Below are 20,286 nucleotides of genomic sequence, written 5' to 3'. Positions count from 1 at the left end.
GTCATAAGTGTGTATGCTAGCTCCTCCGACTTGATTTTTCCTTTCCCATTCTCACTTATACAGTCAGGCTTCTTTGTTAGTATGTACCGGAAGAGAAGAAAAATCTTACTAGATGAAGAGTATTTAAATTAACTCCAAATTAGTTTGCAACATTAGACTATTTAGAACATATAATTAATTGCCATTGATAACTTCTGTAATTGATGTGCAAATAGTGATAATGAATCAGATTTTGAATCTGAATCTTTCCAGAGAAAGAAAAGAAAAATATTTTAGATATGAACTGAAATTAATTCTTCATTTTTCTTGGTTAGAACTTAAATACTTAAAAGACAAAATGGAATGCTTATCTTATAAAGGTGTGATTTTTTTTTAAGTGTAAAATTACCATGCTAAAAAGACAAAGCAAATAAAAAGATATTTTGTATATTGCCATATGTTTTTGCCACATCTGAACCAGAGTTCAGATTTTTGATGTATATAAGTATATCACTTATACTGTGGACAAAGTGAAAAAGACACTAAAATATGTGCACACTAAAATTTTAAGTCATCTTCAGATTTGACTTGAAGACTTCCTACCAATAAGGAGTATACAGGAATAAGAGGCAGAGTCTTCAAATTCCCTAGTGAAACTAGTGGATATTGGATGTGAAGATGTCCTTTGAGGATTTGGTCACATTCTGTGAGTGAGTGTTCCTTCCCTGTTCAGTTTTTTGTATAGCAGCTTAGGAGAGGATAAAGGTGCACAACAAATGCTAAGGACAAAAGCAAGGAGAAACATAACCTGAACACTGTTAAGAGATGCATGGGAAATATGTTAAGAAGAAGGGAGCAAGCTCTCCTTTTACAGGAAATATATGAGATGGAAAAAAAAGGCAGAAGATGGAGGAAACAGGTAACACAGACTTTCTGCAAAGGTGAAAAACAGGAGAGAAATGAAGAAAATAGATAATAGGAAAAAAAAAAGAGAAAATAACCTTGTGACTCTTAGTAAATTGGGCATGAAAAATTGTAGCATCTTGTTTACACTCCCCTCATCTCTTAGTTATATCTAAAATAGGCAGTTTAGCATCAGAGTGGCAGTTGATAGTTGCTTGAAAAGTTGTCCAAAGAGGCATACAAGTACCACTGGTCATAAAGCTATGGCCTAAATCTTCTTTGTAGATGCTGCAGTTTTTTACATGCTCTTAGCACATAAATACCTTGTTTAGTAATTTGACCTAAAAATACATTACTAAATCTACAAATTCTGTTATGACTTAGGCTGACATTATACAGTTCTTTTGCATGATTAAAGTACTTTAAAATAAAGATTTGTTGAGCTAAAACAGTTTGTCCAAGTGCAAAGCTTGTGAATGTTGTTTCTTGAAAATTTTACAAGTAGCAAGCTATGCTAAAAAGCTGCTTGTATTTTGCAAGTAGCCTTTGAAACTGCCACAATAATAATTCGCCTTTTAGCTCTGTCAGGATTTCCATGTTTCACTTCTGTTCTGATCTTTTTTATTCTTGCAAGTTGATTTCTTCCCCCTTGAAGAAAATTATCACAGATGTTAAGTGACATTACAAATATTTAATATCTGATTTGTTTTCATAGCGATCATAATAGTATTGAAGACATAGTTTGAGACTGCCACATGTGGATGAGTAACTGCTGATTAACCATAGTGTAGTCACTTCCTAGTGTAATTACTGGGGAGGCTGTCATAGAAGATGCTTTAAATAGTGACAGTCATCTAAAACTACTTTAGGAGTTCTCTACTACTCATTTGCTTTTAAATACAAGATACCTTCTATACAATCAATAGTGGTTTTCATTATCTTAAGTGTTAATCTGAGTAGTAGTCTTCCAAAACTCCAAATTAGATATGTTTTTCATATTCAGGCGAATTACTGTTGGGAATCTGAATTGCTGTGTAGACACAGGACAAAGAAGAGATGATTATAGTACTGTGCTCTTTTCTAGCCTTTTAAAGGCTAGTGAGGTGCTTGTGGAGTTAATTCTCTTAAAATGATCAAATTGTGTTTATATTTAATAGACAATTTATGTTTTTGATTCTGCTAACAAAGTAGTAAGTTGTAGAAAGAGGATTTTGTGCTGTTTTGTCTTACTCCTATCTTTTTATGTAAACTATTTAAGAATACGTAAAACAAAATTTGGAGTGAGTTTGTGGTATGTGATAAATTAGTTTCTATAGATTTTGCAATTAATCTTAAGTAAAAGTAAGTTTCTACTATTCATGTATAAAAGTGAAGCTGTCAAGAGAGAATTTAAACAGCAAATTCTTGATGCTTTCTGAAGTCTACACCAAGTATAAAACAAATTAATGGACATCTCTAATTAATATAGTTCCAAAATCAGTATTAAATTTAAGTATATTTTTTCTATTATGATTTAATCTTAAATTAAGACTCTGCCTTGTAGCAGAATTTGTCCATTTTGCCATGGAGTGTGCACAGCCTTTCTTAAAATCTGCGACAGTGTTTACAAAATCTGATTTCAGACCGTGTAGAGAATCATATTGACACTGGCACTTCTGATCAACATGCAATCCTTCACTGATGATGGCCATTCGAAAATCTTACTGGAGTATCGAGCTTCACTTGTGTAGTATTGACACTTGACTGCCAACAGGGCCTGAATGTTACGACAGGAATTTGTATATTCTAGCAATGTCAGGTGTTTCATTTGTTGCTTTTCTAATGGTTTAAATGCTGGCTGCCTTTGAATATCAATACTGTTATATCAGTAGTAGTTTAATTGTGATTGCAGATGCTGTCCATGTATGTATTCCTCTGAATGTGCCTTCAGATGTCTAACATGTCACTTTGTTAGCTTGATTCTGTTCTTTAAAGAGTCAGTCTGCACTGGGGTTTGGGGGGGACACCTGGTATTTAGCTACTTAAGCTCTGGCAGCGTTTCATACTGACTCTTACATTGCATTATATGAGAGTATCTGTTTAAGGGGAGAACATAAACTTATGTTTTTAACACTGTTTATGTAAATGGTCGTTATTAAACTTTAATGTATTTTGCTTTATCTTTAGGCAAAGGATATGCTGTTGCATGTACCCAAGAAGGAGAAGAGAAAAAACAAGCTTCAGGTTCATCTGGCACTAGGGGAGCTAGAAGGAAAGCAGTTAATACTACTCCTAGAAGAAGGTCTGCACGGAACACTAAAAATGAGACTCTGGGTCAGTCTCGGAGCTCACCTCGGTCAAGCAGTTCTGGATGCAGTGCCCCTGATGGCAACAACCAGCCTCTGAATAAGTCTTCTTTAGAATCAGAGAAAGCTCTTCCAAAACGAAAGTCTAAAAGAATAGTTAAACAACAAACACCTCTGGCTAAAAAGAAACTGAGAAGTTCTGCACGTTCTGAAAAGTCATCCAGTGATTCAGTAGATGATGACGACACTACTGAATCTGAAGCAGTTCAAACAGTAGATAAAGACCAGCAGTCAGATAATGAAAGCAGTAGTGCAAGCCTTCCACAGAAAAATGATGCAGAAACAGAATCTGCCAATGGACTGGAAAGCTGTAATGAACATACGGAAACTGAGGAAACTACAGGAGAACATGGCAAAGATGAAGACACTTCAGGCGATGCAGATACAAGTTTTTCAGTCCAAGAACCTCCAGTACTAACTTCAGGGGGAGAAAGTCAGGAATTTGAAGTAAAAGGTCTTACTGAAAAAAACGTAGATCTTAAGAATCAGGATATCTGTGAAAACACTACTGAACAAATGGAAATAAGAGCAAGTTCCACAGATGAGGTATGTGACCATGCAACATCTGAAAAATCAGATCAGATATTGTGCAGTCCTCAAAATGAATTACTGGAGAACATAGATACTTTGAGAAAAGTACAACAGTCAATAGATAGCCCAGAAAATGAATTGCTGGAGTATCCTAAACCTTTGGAACAAGATCAGCCATTAGAGAGCCCAAGAAGTAAATTGCAAGAACATACAGAAGCCGCAGAAATAGATGATTCTGGGGCAGAAGAAAAAACAGAACATACAGAAGCTGTAGAAATAGATGATTCTGGGGCAGAAGAAAAAACAGTAGAAGAGTGTGCAAGTACAAATATTCAAAGCTTTAAAACTGTTCAAGACAAAGAACCAGATACATTAATAAGCAATACTCCTACAGACAGTACATCAGAACAATCCTTGAATGAGAAGACTGTGCCAGAAGGTGAAGAGAGTAGAACTTCGGAGTCACCTCAGGTAAATGCTGAACATAAACATCTTGGAGAAGATAACAATGAAATGATACCAATGGATTGCGACTCATTTTGCAGTGACCAGAACGAGCCTCACATTGAACAGTTGCCACCGGCTGAAACAACAGAGCAGGGAGAAATGGACTCAGTAGGGTGTGATGCAGTAAACTGTACATCAGTTTCAGGGCCTTCTGATGAAAAAGATGAAACTATTCCTCAAGAAAAAGAGTGTCAGTCAGAACTCAAAAAAGACAAAAAGACTCGAACAAGAAGGTCTAGATTTCACTCTCCATCAACAACTTGGTCTCCTTCTAGAAGAGAAGGCAGGAAATCTCAATCACCATCCCCTAAAAGGGAGAGAACCATAGACAGGAGCTCCCGATCACCAAAGAAGGAAACTGTTAGGGAGGGAAGGAGATCTTTATCTCGGTCTCCAAAAAGAGAGGCACTCAAAGATGAGAAAAAAGCGCCATCTCGATCTCCAAAGAGGGAGACTGTCAGGGAAAGTAGGAGATCATCTTCTCGGTCAAGAACTAGGGATTCATCTCCCAGGCAAAAATCTAGATCTCGAAGCAGTGATAGAGATAGTCAAAGAAGAGATCGTGATAGAGAGAGAAGAAATAGGAGATGGTCTAGGTCCCGGTCACGATCTAGGTCGAGATCGAGATCCAGGACAAGAAATAAAGGGTTTTCATCCTCTAGAAATGAGAGGGATGGTCATTCACCTCGATGGAAAGAGAGATGGGCAAATGACAGCTGGAGGAGTCCCAGAGGAAACGATCGATACAGAAGAAGTGATCAAGAGAAACAGAATGAAAATCTTAAAGAGAAGGACAATACAGAAAAAAACAGTGATGAACAATGTTCTTCAGACAAGCGGAGGAATGATTGTCCGGACTGGGTAATGGAAAGGATAAATTCTGTTCCTGAGGGCAGGAACAGAGAGAGAGACAAACCACATTGGGAAGACAGCAGACATGATAATTCAGGACACGGTTGGAATAAAAACTTTGGTTCAGGTTGGATTCCAAATCGAGGGAGAGGTCACCGTGGCAGAGGTGGACGTGGCAGAGGTGGTTTCATGTATGGAGACCAGAGTGAAAATCACTGGCAAAATAGAAAACCTCTCTCAGGGAACTCAAATGGTTCTGGGAATGAAACTACAAGGTTCTCAGAACATCAGCCATACAAACATAAGAATGAGCAGGATTATTCTTTTGATACACCTGCTGATAGATCTGGGTGGACATCTGCCTCCAGCTGGGCTGTGAGAAAGACTTTACCTGCTGATGTGCAGAATTATTATTCCAGAAGAGGACGAAATTCTCCAAGCCCACAGTCTGGATGGGGAATGAGACAAGAAGAGGAGACATCTGAACAAGGTACTCATAGATTTAAAAGAAAGGTTGGTTGCAATTCAGTAGATAAGTAAAATTCTATTCATGTTGTCTTCATACTTGGTTAGTTCTTCAAAATAAACTGGGGTGAATTTGTGATCACTTTGCAATATGTGTGTGTGGCACATATAGCATCTGCCCACCTTTTAAAAAAGGAATTATTTTTTTTCAACGAGATTTGCAATTGACTGTGCAGATCAACAACATAGATTTGTGCTTCTTGCTTCTAAATAAGCTTTTCCCTCTTTATTTTTTTAAAAGAGGAGTTTACTAATGCAAAAGTACTTTAGCATTAAAAAACTACTTTAGCATTAAAATTCCTCTAAGTTCCAAATGTCAGTCTAGTTGTTGTTGTTTTTTATTATTTTTGAGTATTTTACAACTAAAAGGTAGCTCCCTAATAGAAATAAACTTTTTGGTAGAAAATCAGTTGACTGTAGTTGAGACAGATTCTAAATAGCTAAGAAGACAACCACAGATCATTAATGCTCTGAAGTAAATGGCAGGTGTGAATTGTATTTAAAAATCATAAAATCCAGTTCTGAAAGCAAAAACACTTGTCCTTCCCCCTTGTCATCTTGCTTTGTCTTTCATTCTGTGTATTCTGCTTTTCAAAGGTAACTGCATCAAAGGCTTCTTAGTTTTGAGGAAGCTTTGTCAACCTTCAATTTGTTGCAGGAAAATTTATCAAACCTTTAATTGCAAGTACTGTGCATCTTGTAACATGTTTTATAGTTTGGTAACAGTCATTCTAACTTTTGGAACCTGAAAGTCAGATGAGAGCATTGCAGTGTTCTCTCAAAACTGGAGCAAGCAGGCTAGGTGTGTGGGGGGGAATAATAATAATAAAAAGAAAACAAACAAAAAAGCAGTGACTTGGGGCACAGAATAAGTTTTTAAGTCCATTTGAATTAGGTGAGAGGGCTCTCCAGGGAGGGATTCTGAGGGAAGGGAAATGCATCTGAGCCATAACCTATCAACCATTTCTCAGAACCAGTTTCTTGACTTTTTGGATTTCTCGCTGTTTATGCCTACATCTTACATTTTAGCTTCTGTTGAAGGTGGAGTGAGATAGTAAAACCATGTTTTTAAAAGAAGTGCCATCCCATGAGGTTATTTTTACTTCCAGGCTATATCTGTTGTACTATTGCAAAGTTTTTGAACAACTCTTTCTGAATATGAACGTTTTTGAAGTTTGTTGAGAGTGATTTATTATTCAGTGAAAACACGCAGCAGAGTATTTCTGTAGATACCAGAAATGGCTACAGTGAGTGTGTATAACCTGGGCAAAGAGGAGCAGAAAGCAGTGTATGTGATAACATAAGACTAAACTTCTGAAATTGCAGAAGCTGGATAAGTTAAGTTGTGTTGCTGTTCTTCGGGAGAGATCCTGTTTCATTGTGATGGAACAATTTATTAGGTGTCCTGTGGGAACAAGTAAAGAAAATGAAAACTCAAAATGCAGGCTTCCACAGTAAGCTGACCTTTTTAAACTCAAACTAGTATTTGTCTGGTGATGAGTGCTGTGTGATGAGTGATGTGGTGCAGTATCTTTAAAATACTCATATAGAGAAATCTCTTTGATACTCTATACTTCGTGAAGAGTTTAGACAAGTGGTTCCACTTTTTGCTTAATAAAATACATATTTAGTTTTACATACGGTCTGGTTTTTCTTTGGACAGATCCAAACCTCAAAGACCAAGGCAACCAGCAAAGTGATGGCTCTCAGTTACCAGTAAATATGATGCAGCAGCAGATGAACGTAATGCCGCAGGTGAACGCACAGCACCAACCCATGAATATGTTTCCATACCCCGTGGGTGTCCATCCTCCCATGATGAACATGCAACGCAGTCCTTTCAACATCCACCCTCCGATGCCCATGCATCTCCACGCCGGAGTGCCTCTCGTTCAGGTAGCTGCTCCCACAAATTTGTCTCAGGGATTACCTCCGCCTCCACCTCCACCCCCACCATCTCAACAAGTCAACTACATTGCTTCACAGCAAGATGGAAAACAATTGCAGGTATGCTTTATCAGAAGCCTTGGCAAGAGCAGCAATGAGGCAACACACGAGTTAAGGGTTTCTTAAATTTAATTCTATATACTTGATAAATTTATACTTGCAGTTTCTTTCTCTCTTGCCTGTTCTCTCCCACCCCACATCAAATTTTAAGTGGAAGTATACATGAGGACATGAGAAGTTTGGGGGGGCTGTAGCTTTTAAATAATACATAACACCACAACTGATTTTGTTTGTTTTTGTGGTAATGAGATGTTCCAGCTGGTAATGGAACACTGAAAAATTTATTCAGTACTGTCCCTTGCTCTGTTTCCAGAACTAAGGAGAAAAAGGTAATCTCAAGTTTTCCCCTTCAAAATTGGGGTTTTGCTGTAGAAAATCCTTGAATCCTCTTCCAGCAGTGTGTAGGAAATGACCTCAGCCTCTTTGTTGCAGTTCTCATCCGTTGGGATGTTGTTTGAGCAGAGTAAAATTATCATCAAGTCCTGCATGGCATCGGTTTGTTCCGCACTTCCATTCTCCAGCTGTCACTGTCTCAGCAGCTCCACCACTACCACCCCCACTGCCACATTCTCTGTTGTTTAATCTTTTGTGCCTTTTTGTTAATAATTTCCAAGTTTTCTTTGGTACCTTTTCCTTGCTGCTTCTTGCCCAATTCTCCTGGTTTTGTATGCTTTGTTTGAGACCTAACTCTTGCTTCATTTCTCCAGTTTCAAAAACTCGGCTGTGCTTGGGGCAGACCAGACCAACTCTTTGTGCCTTCCAAGATAGCTTAAAACGGCCTTTGTGTATGTGAGCTCCTCCTGTACACAGCTGTTTATATTAGGAGTTGATATATCAGGGAAAGGAAAATGAACAACTTCCAAGAGAATGCACGGCCATGCAAGATGTAATGCCGTGTCTGTGATGTACAAAGGATTTGTAAGGGTTTGACTGAGGTTTGTGCTTTTCTTCTGTTGTAGGCCTCCTCATGTAACCTGAAATGCTTTCCCCTTGCTTCCAAATTAAAAAAAAAAAAAGTTCTAGAACAACAAGTTCTAAACGTTTGTTTTTATGCAATGTCTCTGAAAAAAAAATTGAAATTAATTGATAAATGGCTAACATTTTTTTTCACTCTCAACTGCTGTTGACCATTCACACCCACATAGGAACAAACAAACAAAAACCGAAGTACCATGGGAAATACTGAATGGGTTTACAGGCCATGTGAAATACTTTAATAGTGAAAGTAAAACAGTAAGGTACTATTTGAATTAAAATGGTTGTAGATTCTTTGTTGATTTCATTTGTGCCTGCTGTCTGTAATTAAAATATTTTCACAGTTGGAAATCCAGTACATTTTATTTCTAAAATGTAGGAAGACAGAGCGCAGGCTGTGAACCTCTGCAAAATTTACCATCTAGTGCAGCAATAGGTACGATTGTATAGCAATTTGTGTACTGCTCCAAAATACAGGTATGTGTTAAGAAAGCCCCTGGTATATCTGTTGCTGTTATCTTTTGTGGAATGGTGTCCGTGAACCTGAATGTTCATGGGAAGTTCCTGCTGCTTTTTCTTTGAGCTTGCATTGAGTAAGTCCTTGGTGGTAGCACAATACAAATTAACAAATTCTTCAGGGCTCCAAGCTTTCCTGCCTTGTTCAAAGGAAGACGAAGATGGAGAACTGGCAAGCTTTAGTGTACTGATAATAGCAGTTTGATTATCTGCCTCTTTTCCCAGGATTTCAATCATTATTTTTCATCTAGATATACACAGACTTGAAAAAAGTAATGCTGATTACTTGGGGTGGAACAGGGGAGAAGCATTTAGGGTAGCCTGCCAGAAACATTCCTGGCTTTTGTCAAAAACAGTATCCATCGGAGTTGCCAAGATCTACTTCATTTCTCAATTTCTGAAGAAATTGAGAAACTGAACAGTGTTCATGGTACCCTTTGGTGATGTTTGGAAATGTGTAGTAAATGGCTTTTCCTTAAGAACAGACCCTGGTGCTTCAGCCAGCATTTCACCTCCCTTGTGTTAGGCCGTAGGTATTTACGTGTTTGAAATTCACATGGAAGTTAAAGCCAGTGACAAACATGACAATGAATGTTTTCAAAGCAGTGTAATTATAAGACATGAATGCAGGCATGTGTTAAGGTTTTTTTTATGTATATTTAGGTGGTGACTTTTATTTTTTGGTGTTAATCCGATTTACAGCTATGGGCCTCTTGTTCTCTCCTGTGACAAAAAGGTTCTGCAGTTGTCAGGTTCCTTCACCCACGTGCTAACACCTTCCACATCTACTTGCAGGACACTGTATCGCTGGGATCTCCATCAGAGCCAGATTCTAGCAACCACGCTGAAAACACAGCGGATGCCTTGTTTCTCATGTTTTTTTTCCCCTTTGAGTAGATCTGGTATCACTTCCGTATCTTCCACGATAATGAACAGCATGGAAACGAGTTGATGAGTCAAAGCGTGTAGCATTTGGTGCTTTTTCAATAGCTGCTGAAACATGCAGAAAGATACGTTGTCATACTGAAGGCCAATGTATTTTAACTCCTGATAACTTTTTAAAACAGGGTATGCAAAATGCTGCTCATGTGAGTAATAACATGAGTGCTCCAGCCTTGCCTGCGCCAACAGCAGTCCTGGGAAACGTGGGAACAGTTCAGGGACCAAGTTCTGGTAATGCAACGTCATCGAGTCACGTCAAAAGCTCTAATCCAGCTGTAAAACCAGGAGAAAACAAAGCAAGTGTGACAGTGGAAGCCACCGCAGATAGCTCGAAGAAGGACCAGGCAAGTTCAGAGTTGTCCATATACACACATACATTTCGAGATACTAAAAATATGACTGATGGTACCTCTTCTCTGTGTATCTTTTAATACTGTCATCTCTGTGATACTTTTGTCACAGCTCCAGGCTACAACAAACAGGGAATTGACTCTTTTTAGAGTAGTAGTTTTTAAAGCAGTACTGTTATGGATATTACTGTAATTGCAGTGGGACAACATTACGTTCTTAATAAAACATAGGCAGCTCTCACAAGTGCTGGAGTATGAGTAAGGGAACATAGTTTTCTAGTCTTTTATAGTAATTTTTATCTGTTAAGTTTTAATTTGTGATTGACGATGAGATTATTTATGCAGGCATTAAAAAATAATACTCCAGTTTTTTTTTTCATCAGAAATTGTTAATTCAAGAAAAAGCGGCACAGGAGGTCAAGCTAGCTATTAAGCCTTTCTACCAAAATAAAGACATCACTAAGGAAGAATATAAAGAAATTGTGCGGAAAGCTGTGGATAAAGTAAGTTGATCTGTTAACAAAATCTGAAATGCGTATGTTTTAGTTGAGGCAGGCTTGGGGTGGGTTTTCTGACCACGTGGGAACTACTGGTAGTTGCCGCGGGGGAGTGGGGGGGAACAGGAAAAGCAAAAATACCTTTGTCTGTCTTCTACCACAAGCTGAAGAAGCTCTTGTGGATATGTAATTTATTGTTGGAAAGAGTTGAATGGGAATTAGGAAGTATTTGGGAAGTTTTGACAATTTCTAGAGTTACTCTGAGATGTAGGAACCTGGGGTATTGGGAAAATAAATATGAAGCAACGGCAAATCAACAAATGGATTTCAAACATATTTTTCTTTAAAACTGTTGTAGGTTTGTCATAGCAAGAGCGGAGAAGTTAATTCTGCAAAAGTGGCCAATCTAGTGAAAGCGTATGTAGACAAATACAAACATTCTCGGAAGAAAAATCCAGAAGAGGCAGTCTCCTGTGACAGGAAATAGAACACATTTTCAGTTTTTAATTTTATTCTATCTGCAAAGTGCAATTTCAACATAAACCGTTAACTGAAATCTGTACATGACAGTGATTTATATCTGCTTTTGATAAAATTATTTTTCAATGTAGTATATAATGTTTTGTTTAAAGAAATATAGATCTACAGGGCAACTTCTTTATTCCTTTTTAAAAACAGATGTCTAAAAAAGTAAAAGGTGTAAAGAAGAATCATTAGGAATGTACGATTGTGTGGATACTTAGGTGTACAGCATTTTGACTTGAATAACAGTGCATTAAATTAGAAACTTCTGTCTAAGTACATTGGTTTTGGAACAGGTATGTACAGTACATGTAATCAGTCAGATTAATTTTTTTCTTTTGATTTCTCCCTAATTATAGCAAAGATAAAATGTATTGCCTTGACAGATACTTCTAGTGTTAACTGGACAGGCTGAATGCAGGGGTCACAATGTGTATATAAAAAGGCACATGGAGTTCTCTGAACAGAACTGTTTAGATTTTTAAAAGAAAAATCATAAACAGTGAAATTCAGTGCCCAAAATCACGGGCACTGCGCCATCTGTTGTAACACCAAATAAAAGTTATGCTGCTTGGTTTTGTTTGTGATGTTTTTCAATTTGTTTTCAAGGTAGTGGGGATGAACTTGATCAGTTTTTATGTGCTGAAAGCCCTCAATCACTACACACTGACAACCCACGTTCCAGTCTAATCCTGCCCGTAGCTAGTGAAACAGTGTAGGGAGTTGCTCTGTGTTGGATGTTCAGATGCACGAACCAGTTTCTTGTTATTTCACGTAGGATCAAGAAAGCAGGGATTTGTCTCCAGGTTCCCAGTTGATCAGAGGCTGACAGTTGTGCCAGGCTTGGCTGCGTAACACTTGCCCTTGTTAGCTAGGGACGTAGCATGGATTGCCAAACTGCTATCACTGAAAATGCACAATGTGAAGTCAAGTGCAGCAGCTTTTGTTTCCCTGACCACTTTTCTACACAGAGGTTCGTAGAGGTACCACAAGCATTTTAAAAGCAGATCCAGGGTTATCAGAAATGCTAGAGGAATGCTTACCCCTAATGTAGCACATGCTTTACTGAGATCACAGCAGGGAGATTGCTGAAATACTGAGACAAATATGAGCCCCTTTTGGGAAAAATAGCTTGGGATCCTTGCAGCTCAGAGTAGGGAAGAAACCTTTCTCTGGGATTTACTCTGGGATAGGAAGACTTCCCCTTTCTCTGAGGGTCCAGTGAAAACTTCAGCACTCCCCCTTCAGTCCTGCTGCGTGGTAACAACCTTTAGTGTTGGCTCAGCCTGGCATCTGCTCCAGCCAAAGGTCTGGCCCAAAAGCATGAATAAACATCCTGACACAAAGTATTGATAGAGGTTTTTGATAATTGTTCTCCTAGTAGCCAGTAGTTCCTCAAGTTAACTTTTCTAGACAGAAAACTCAGTCTTACCTCCTAAGCAGCTTCTGCAGAAGCCTGAGGATGAGCTAAGGGATAGACACCCATGCACACACACGTGGCTATATACAGAGAGAGATCTGTACAAATGTGATGTTTGTCACAGCAGTTGATCACTTGGTTTTAACTGTAACTTTCTGCAGACTTAACGAAGCATCTGACTGTCTATATTTATTTTTGTGTGCCTAAATGAAAATGCTATGTAAATTAGAGACTGCTATAATACATTTTCTACAGTCAAGACAGGCTTTAGATTTTTCAAAATACTCAGTTTTACACTGTGGTAGCAATTTGTATGATCTCTTGAACTATTTTAAGCTAAAATTGGTTAGCACTTTTTGAAAAATGTAGCAAATTGCTATGTCTATCCTGGTTTATCACGCCGTGCGTACTTATTTTTATTACATTTTACTTCTCCGAATTTTTGGATTTTTAATGACTTTTTATATATCTTTTTACTCTATACAGTTGAGCCTTGCTATACAGCTCCTTTCAGGAGCCAGATAAGTGTTCGTGTCTCGTTTTTCTTGTAGAGGAGAGGTGGAAGTTGGGTGGGAAGGAAGGATGGAGTGCACAAACGAGAGCTGCTCCGGGCTGGCTGATCAGCCGTCACGTGCTGCCGTGTTGTTGGGGCAGTGACTGTAGTGATGCTCCTCTGTATTTCAAAACATTAATGAAGAATATGGGATAGATTAGAATGTGATTAGTGACTTTATTTTTTAGAGTGAAATTATTCAGAACTTACCAGAAAATATGCAGTTCACTACGAATTCTATGCTGAATTTAAAAAACAAAAATGACAAAATTCATTGCCTTAATACATAGACTCTCCTATTCTTCCTGAGGAGCAGTACGGTCTCTGTTGGTGTGACTGCCTGAGAAGGCACGTACCTTAACCCTGTAGTCATGTTTTTGTTAAAATAGTGTGAGAACTGTATTTCTATTTATTGAAACTCCTTGTACTACATGCACTAGTACTGAAGGCAAGTGATGGGAATGCACAGTGCACCTGCTGCCCCTGGGGTATCAATAATTCATTCAGTCCAAATTGCCTCGAGGTAAATAATGACAAAACTGTATACTTTCTGTGAACTTATGCAAATGATAAGGATTTTCCTTGCACTCCTTCCACTGTCTCACTGTGCATGCTGCTTGAATGTCTCATCCTAAAGATGTGTCTTAGGAGCACAGTGGCTGTCCAAAGCCCACGATACGGTGTTTGTAGCAGAAGGCTGGAGTGCTGTCTACTGAAAAAAAATACTCTAAGAACTAGTTTTGTGTAGTGCTTAACATTTTCTAATAAATTCTTTTCACTAAGCTGGCAGTTGTCTGTGTTTGGTCTTCAATGATTCCGGCTCAAGTGGTTTAATTCAGAAAGCAGCATTAATTGCTATTACTTCTATACCTGTGCATACTTAATCTTGTTTGTGTTGTCTGGGCTCCCCCTCCTCTTCCCCACTCTTTGTTTTCAATTACCCTGCCCTCACCCTGCCTTGCCTGCCTGAAAATGCTGCGAGCTGAAGAGAAATAAATGCATGTGGCAAAATGTTCGTGTACTGAAGTGCCACAGTGGTGACTCCAGGCACTGGTTCTTGCCAGGACTCAAACCTGTGCCACACGCTGGCTGCTGGGAGCACTGAGCAAACAGCTTAGCACAAACAGCCCCTGGGGAACCTCGCACACGGTGTCCTGCCTTGGGTGGGAGCTTCGTTCCAAGCACCTTGTTACTTTCTGGGACTATGCCTGCTGTACTTCCCGAGGTGCCTCCCCAGGTACATGCAGACATTGTCACAGGGCTTGTGCAAGAGCCTCCTGTCCTTGAAGGCGGCTGCCTGCCTGCTGTGTGAGGTTCAGAGAAGCTTTGTTAGATTCTGGCTGTTAGGGCTGGGTGATCATAGACTCATTAACGTTGGGAAAGACCTCCAAGCTCATCTGGTCCAACTATCCCTCACAACCAGTGTCACCCACTGAACCATGTCCCCAAGTACCACGTCCAACCTTTCCTTAAAACGCCCCCAGGGGCGGTGACTCTACCACCTCTCTGGGTAACCCATCCCAATGCCTGACTGCTCTTTCTGACAAGAAATGTCTCCATTTCCAACCCAAACCTTCCCTGGCACAACTTGAGGCCTATCACTCCTCCCCTGGCACCTCTGGTCCTATCACTAGTTACCTGTGAGAAGAGGCCGACCTCCAGCTCCCCACACCTTCCTTTCAGGTAGCTGTAGAGAGCACTAAGGCCTCCCCTGGGCCTCCTCTTCTCCAAACAACCCCAGTTCCCTCAGCTGTTCCTCACAGGACTTGTGCTCCAGGCCCTTCACCAGCTTCGTAGCCCTTCTCTGATGATATCTGTGGTGGCAATGGATGGCCCTGCCTTGCTTCTGTGTGTGCTGGAAGTGGGCACGGGGGATCAGGAAAAGAACACACTGCTTTGATGAGCAAGAGTGGAAATAAAGGCCAAGACAGGCAGCTTGGTGAGGGTGTTAATTGCGGAGAGCGAGGTTCAGAGGTGTCCAGCCATTGAGGCCAAGAGCTCTTCAGAAGGAGGATCAGTACTTGGAGGCGTGAAGTGCCTGGGAGTTGGTGTGGTGAAGCTGGGTGAGCGAGACGATGGGCACGTTGGCTGCAGGAAGGGGTCTGTCACTCCCGGGGTCTGTCACTTCTGGTGAGTGTGCAGGTGCCTCACGTAGGTCAGGATCTCTGCGATGGGGGCTGATGGACAGACAGACCTGAAAAGATGGTCTTGAAGAAGAAAGTAAGGGAACTGACTGCATCCATTTAAGGTTGGACTCCGTGGTCTTAGAATCATTCAGATTGGAAAGGACGCCTATGACTGCAGTTAATTAAAAATTAATTGCCTGGTTTGTAAGTCAGCCTGATGCCCACCTACCTGCCAGGGGCCATGAGCTGTTCAGGCACACCAACAGCAGGAACCGCCACTTCATCTACTGCCAGAACAGCTCTTCAGCACCCTTCGGCCAGCACGTGGCTCCCCGTGCCACCCCGCTGGTTGTCTGCAGCTGGAGACGAGTTCGTGGGCAGCCGACCCCTGCGCTGGTTGTGCGATGCTGCTCCTGCAGTGCTTGGGCCCGCGTCAGGTTTGCCTGAGGCTCCTCAGCCTGAGGAGCACCGGAGCGACCCCGCACCGCCAGGGAGGGACCGGTCCTGGAGGCGACCGGCCCACGTGAGGGGCAGAGGTGGGGTGAAAGGCAGGTGCAGCGGCAGCGCATTAGGACCGAAATTTTGAGGAGGCAGGTCCGTTCTGGTCTGGTTTATGTGGCCAAAGCCCTGCTGGATCCTGCTTGTATGATCCCCTTGAAATCTTTGCTCAGTTTTGCCATGAAGAGATCATTGCATGTGAGCGTAATTAAAAATAAATAACTCACAAGTTTGTATCTTGCACAGGAGACACATCCTGGGCGTTGTGGCACATCAGTGCCATCAGTAAAATGAGTAGTTTGAGTCCAAAGGTGCCCCCCCATGGGCTTGCACCTTCTGAATCCTAGAGATGAAACCACTCCGTAGAAGATTTTTCATTATTATCAAGTATTATAATATTCATAAACAGTTTATTTAAAAAGGAAACAATGGTAAGGACAATGCTAAATAACCAATTTCACTTATTAAAGAGTTCTTAGAAGCAGCAACTTTCAAAATAATCAGTGGAACATCTATGAATATTAAAAACCAAATCACTAGCCCATGGGGGAAAAAAAGCCCAAATAACTGATTGCACAAAAAGGAGATGAGTCTGGGAGAGGGCACCAGCTGGAGTACTGAACTTGACAATCTTTTTCCCCCAGTATTGCTCAATTACACCTCCCAGAGCCTCATGAGCCAGCAGTAAGACTTCAGCCAGAGCTTCATTTCCACAGGCTGTTTGTGCCACAAGCCCAGGGCATGGCAGTGACACAGTCGATGCCATTGCACACAGCAAACAACCCAAACCAAAGGGGAACCCAACACAGAGAAACATGGCTGCAGGAGCCAAAACCGAGGCATTTTGGCAGCAGGCTGTCATACAATTACTCCTGAGATGTTGCAGAAATTAAACCTACAACCACTAATTTTAGTTTTTATGAGGCGCATAAATCAGAAATAGCCAGGGATTCCTAGATGCTTTGGGAGAAGAGCAAGTGGGAGGGAAGAAAGTAACCCTTGGAGTTTACTCACCAGTTCTTCAGCCTTTCACAACTCAGGGCCAGGAGGGCAGCTCCCGCATGGGGCAGCGCCTCCCTGACAGGAGCTGTGACTCTGCTGCCCCTTTTCCCCCCCAATCTCCATCGGGACCTCCACACAGGGGGCCTACAGTGCGGGGGGCTCAGAAGGAGCGTGGCTGGCTGACAGGGAGCAGGGAGGAGCTGCTCCTTCGCTGGAGCAGGGGGATGAAGGTGCCTGGCTCCACGTGCAGCATGAAGTAAGTGGATTACGTTTCCGACGTGTTGGGGGTCAGCCATTGGCAAATTGGCCAAGACTAAGTGCTAATTGCTAAGGGAAAAGCAGGCAGCCCCGGCCTTCTTTCTCCCCTAGGGCTCCCTCGCCAGGTGGATAGACCTTGCTATGAGCATCGCTCCCTTTTGGAGAGTTTTGCTGCACTAATTCTGTCTTTCTTTCCATTGACTGCAAAAGGCCATCAGTTCTCCCTGCTTTTTTAAAAGGTGTCAGCCCAGCCTCGCTGCCTCATCACAGACTGGGAGAAGCCAAGGCACGAATGGCAAGGCTGGTGTGAGAGAAACCAAACGGTAACACGCACACACGTGAAGATGGCTTTGAAGCCACAGTGATTTAAGCCCAGATCGCTGATCCTGCCACAAACAGCACATACGAGCTGCCGATAATTGTTGTCTCCAGCACTCAGCCTCCAGTCCTTCACCACTTGAAAAGGATCCAGAGCTCAAAACCCTCACTGCCCCCACTGCCCTCAGCACCTCCAAAGCATCAAAGCGAACAGTTGGGAGTAACAAAACGCTCTGCCCCAGGCAGCAGGAGGTTGGTGCTCATTGCCACTGCTGGCTGCATGCCCCAGCCCCGGTACGGGGTGCCCCAGGCACTGCATCAACCAGAAAAGCTGCCCAGAACTTAACAGGGGAAGGAGCTGATTTACACATCACCAATTGCGATGCTTGCTCTCCTGCTGCAACAGTTTCCAGCAGAGTGGATCATGCAGCAGCAAATAAATTCTGCCTCTATGCTGAGAAAAATTCACAACCTCCAGAAAACTCAGAGTGGTGACTGAGGAATAAAGTGCGCCTGGGCGAGAGGCACCACTGGCACCCCTGCTACACTCATAAACTCTTCGTAAGAAGGGCGTTAACTGTACACACATGAGATCGCTTTGCTTTAAAAACACGTCTGACCTGGAAGTAGTATAACTTAGTTTTGACGGTGGGGTTTTGTTCTTGTTTATGTTTTTTTTTGTTTTTGTTTTTTTGTTTTTTTGTTTTTTTGTTTTCCCCCAAGATGATGCTGCTCGTCAAGAAGAAGCTTGGAGTTATGCTGAAACAGCAACTCTTTAAGTTCCTGACCTGCCGCTCACTGCAGCCCCCAGCACTTGTCCCACCGGTGCAATGAGCAGAGTTTTCAGTCAAAGTGACTTAAAATGAAGAAGATACACATAATAAAATACACATAGTATGCATTTATAGTATTGTGTGTATATATATATAGTTCAGTGTACACATATATATAGTATAGTATATATATAGGAGCATACATAGTGTATATATATGTATGTATATATATAATGGTAGTATTCTTGTATTGATGTGTAATACAAACCACGCGTTATCAGTCACTCATCCCCTCAATGAACTTCCAAAGACATCACCCAGCAATGTGCATGCTTACATTACTAAGGTAATTAAATTAATCCTGGATTTTTTAATTTTTTAATTATTATTATTATTGTTTTGGCAAGGGCGCCCAGTTAGTGACTGTCACAGCGGAACAAGCAGCAGCCGGGGTGGTTCCCGCAGGGGCTGGTGGCAGGAGGCAGTGCTGGGCAGTGGAGGGGCAGCGGGGGGCGGCTCTGAGCACCGCTGACGGGATGCCATCCGCCCGTCTGTCTCTTTGGCACACTCCCACCCAACATCCTGATCTCTGAATTGGAGAGGCGTGAATCTGAAGGGTGGGACACCTGGTGGGTAAGGAGTTGGCTCAGTGGCCTCACCCAGGAAGTGGTGACAAGTGGTGTCCCTCAGACGACTCCAAGCTGAGCGGTGCAGTTGATGCACCAGCAGGAAGGGATGCCATCCAGAGGCACCTGGGCAAGCTGTAGATGTGGGCCCATGTGAACCTCATGAGGTACAACAAGGCCAAGTACAAGGTGCTGCACCTGGGTCAGGGCAATCCCGGACATGAACTGGGAGAAGAACTCACTGAGAGCAGCCCCGCAGAGAGGGGCTTGGGGAATCTGGTGGATGAGAAGCTCGACAGGAGCCAGCAGCGTGTGCCTGCAGCCCAGAAGGCCAACTGCAGCCTGGGCTGCATCAACAGAGGGGTGGGCAGCATGGTGAGGGAGGGGATTGTGTCCCTGCCCTTGTGAGGCCCCACCTGGAGCACTGCATCCAGGTCCTGGTCCCCCAGCACAAGAAGGATGCGGGACTCCTAGAGCAGGTCCAGAGGAGGGCCACTAAGATGATCAGAGGGCTGCTGGAGCACCTCTCCTATGCTGAAAGGCTGAGAGAGCTGGGGCTGTTCAGCCTGGAGAAAAGAAGGCTCTGGGGAGGCCTTTCAGTATTTAAAGGGGACTTATAAAAAGGATGGAGAATGACTCTTGGGTAGATAATGACAGGACAAGGGGGAATGGCCTTAAACTAAAAGAGGGGAGATTTAGATTACACATTAGGAGGAAATTCTTCACTCAGATGGTGGTGAGGCACTGGAAGAGGCTTCCCAGAGAAGCTGTGGATGCCCCATCCCTGGAGGTGCCCAAGGCCAGGCTGGATGGGGCTTTGGGCAGCCTGGTCTGGTGGGAGGTGTCCCTGCCCATGGCAGGGGGTTGGAACTGGGTGGGCTTAAGGTCCCTGCCAACCCAAGCCATTCTATGATTCTATGATGATCTTCATAAACTTAAACTTTCCCCATGAACAGGTCAGTGGAAAGATCTTAATCTTGCCTGAACCAAAATCAAAGCCTTAAATTCTGCCCTCAGTCTATTTACATGGAGTGGGTGAGGTTTTTTTGTTTAGGTTTGGTTTAACAAACCAGCTTAGGTGCAGATTGTTGTAAAACTGCAACGCAAACTCAGCATCAGTTTAAACTAAGCTTTAAGACTAACTCTCAAAGGGCAGGAAGTACTTACACAAAAACTAGTATGCAAAAAAGCCATTTGTTTTCTTCTTTTCTTTTCATAGTCCATCCTCCTCCCCAACCAAATTATTAGTTTTATGCTAAAA

At 42.0% G+C, this 20,286-nt stretch overlaps 1 protein-coding gene across 3 annotated transcripts in view; it reads left to right on the top strand.

The window, feature by feature from the left end:
- The window catches only part of SCAF11 (SR-related CTD associated factor 11), a 44,473-nt gene extending 32,447 nt beyond the window's left edge, over nucleotides 1-12,026 (top strand). For 2 of the 3 annotated variants that reach the window (XM_038180744.2, XM_072034132.1), the window contains exons 11-15: nucleotides 3,049-5,607; nucleotides 7,306-7,649; nucleotides 10,208-10,426; nucleotides 10,816-10,935; nucleotides 11,288-12,026. In XM_038180744.2, coding sequence (XP_038036672.2) covers nucleotides 3,049-5,607; nucleotides 7,306-7,649; nucleotides 10,208-10,426; nucleotides 10,816-10,935; nucleotides 11,288-11,416 — 3,371 coding nt within the window. In that variant the 3' untranslated portion in view covers nucleotides 11,417-12,026. The remainder of the gene's footprint in view (nucleotides 1-3,048; nucleotides 5,608-7,305; nucleotides 7,650-10,207; nucleotides 10,427-10,815; nucleotides 10,936-11,287) is intronic. The other variant, XM_072034133.1, reaches the window with a different exon arrangement.
- The last annotated feature ends 8,260 nt before the right edge of the window (nucleotides 12,027-20,286 follow it).

The sequence above is a fragment of the Anas platyrhynchos genome, chromosome 1, assembly GCF_047663525.1.
Source record: "Anas platyrhynchos isolate ZD024472 breed Pekin duck chromosome 1, IASCAAS_PekinDuck_T2T, whole genome shotgun sequence".
NCBI classification, from domain to species: domain Eukaryota; kingdom Metazoa; phylum Chordata; class Aves; order Anseriformes; family Anatidae; genus Anas; species Anas platyrhynchos.
Note: the sequence above shows the minus strand (reverse complement) of the source record. Positions and strands in the feature narration are given on the sequence as shown.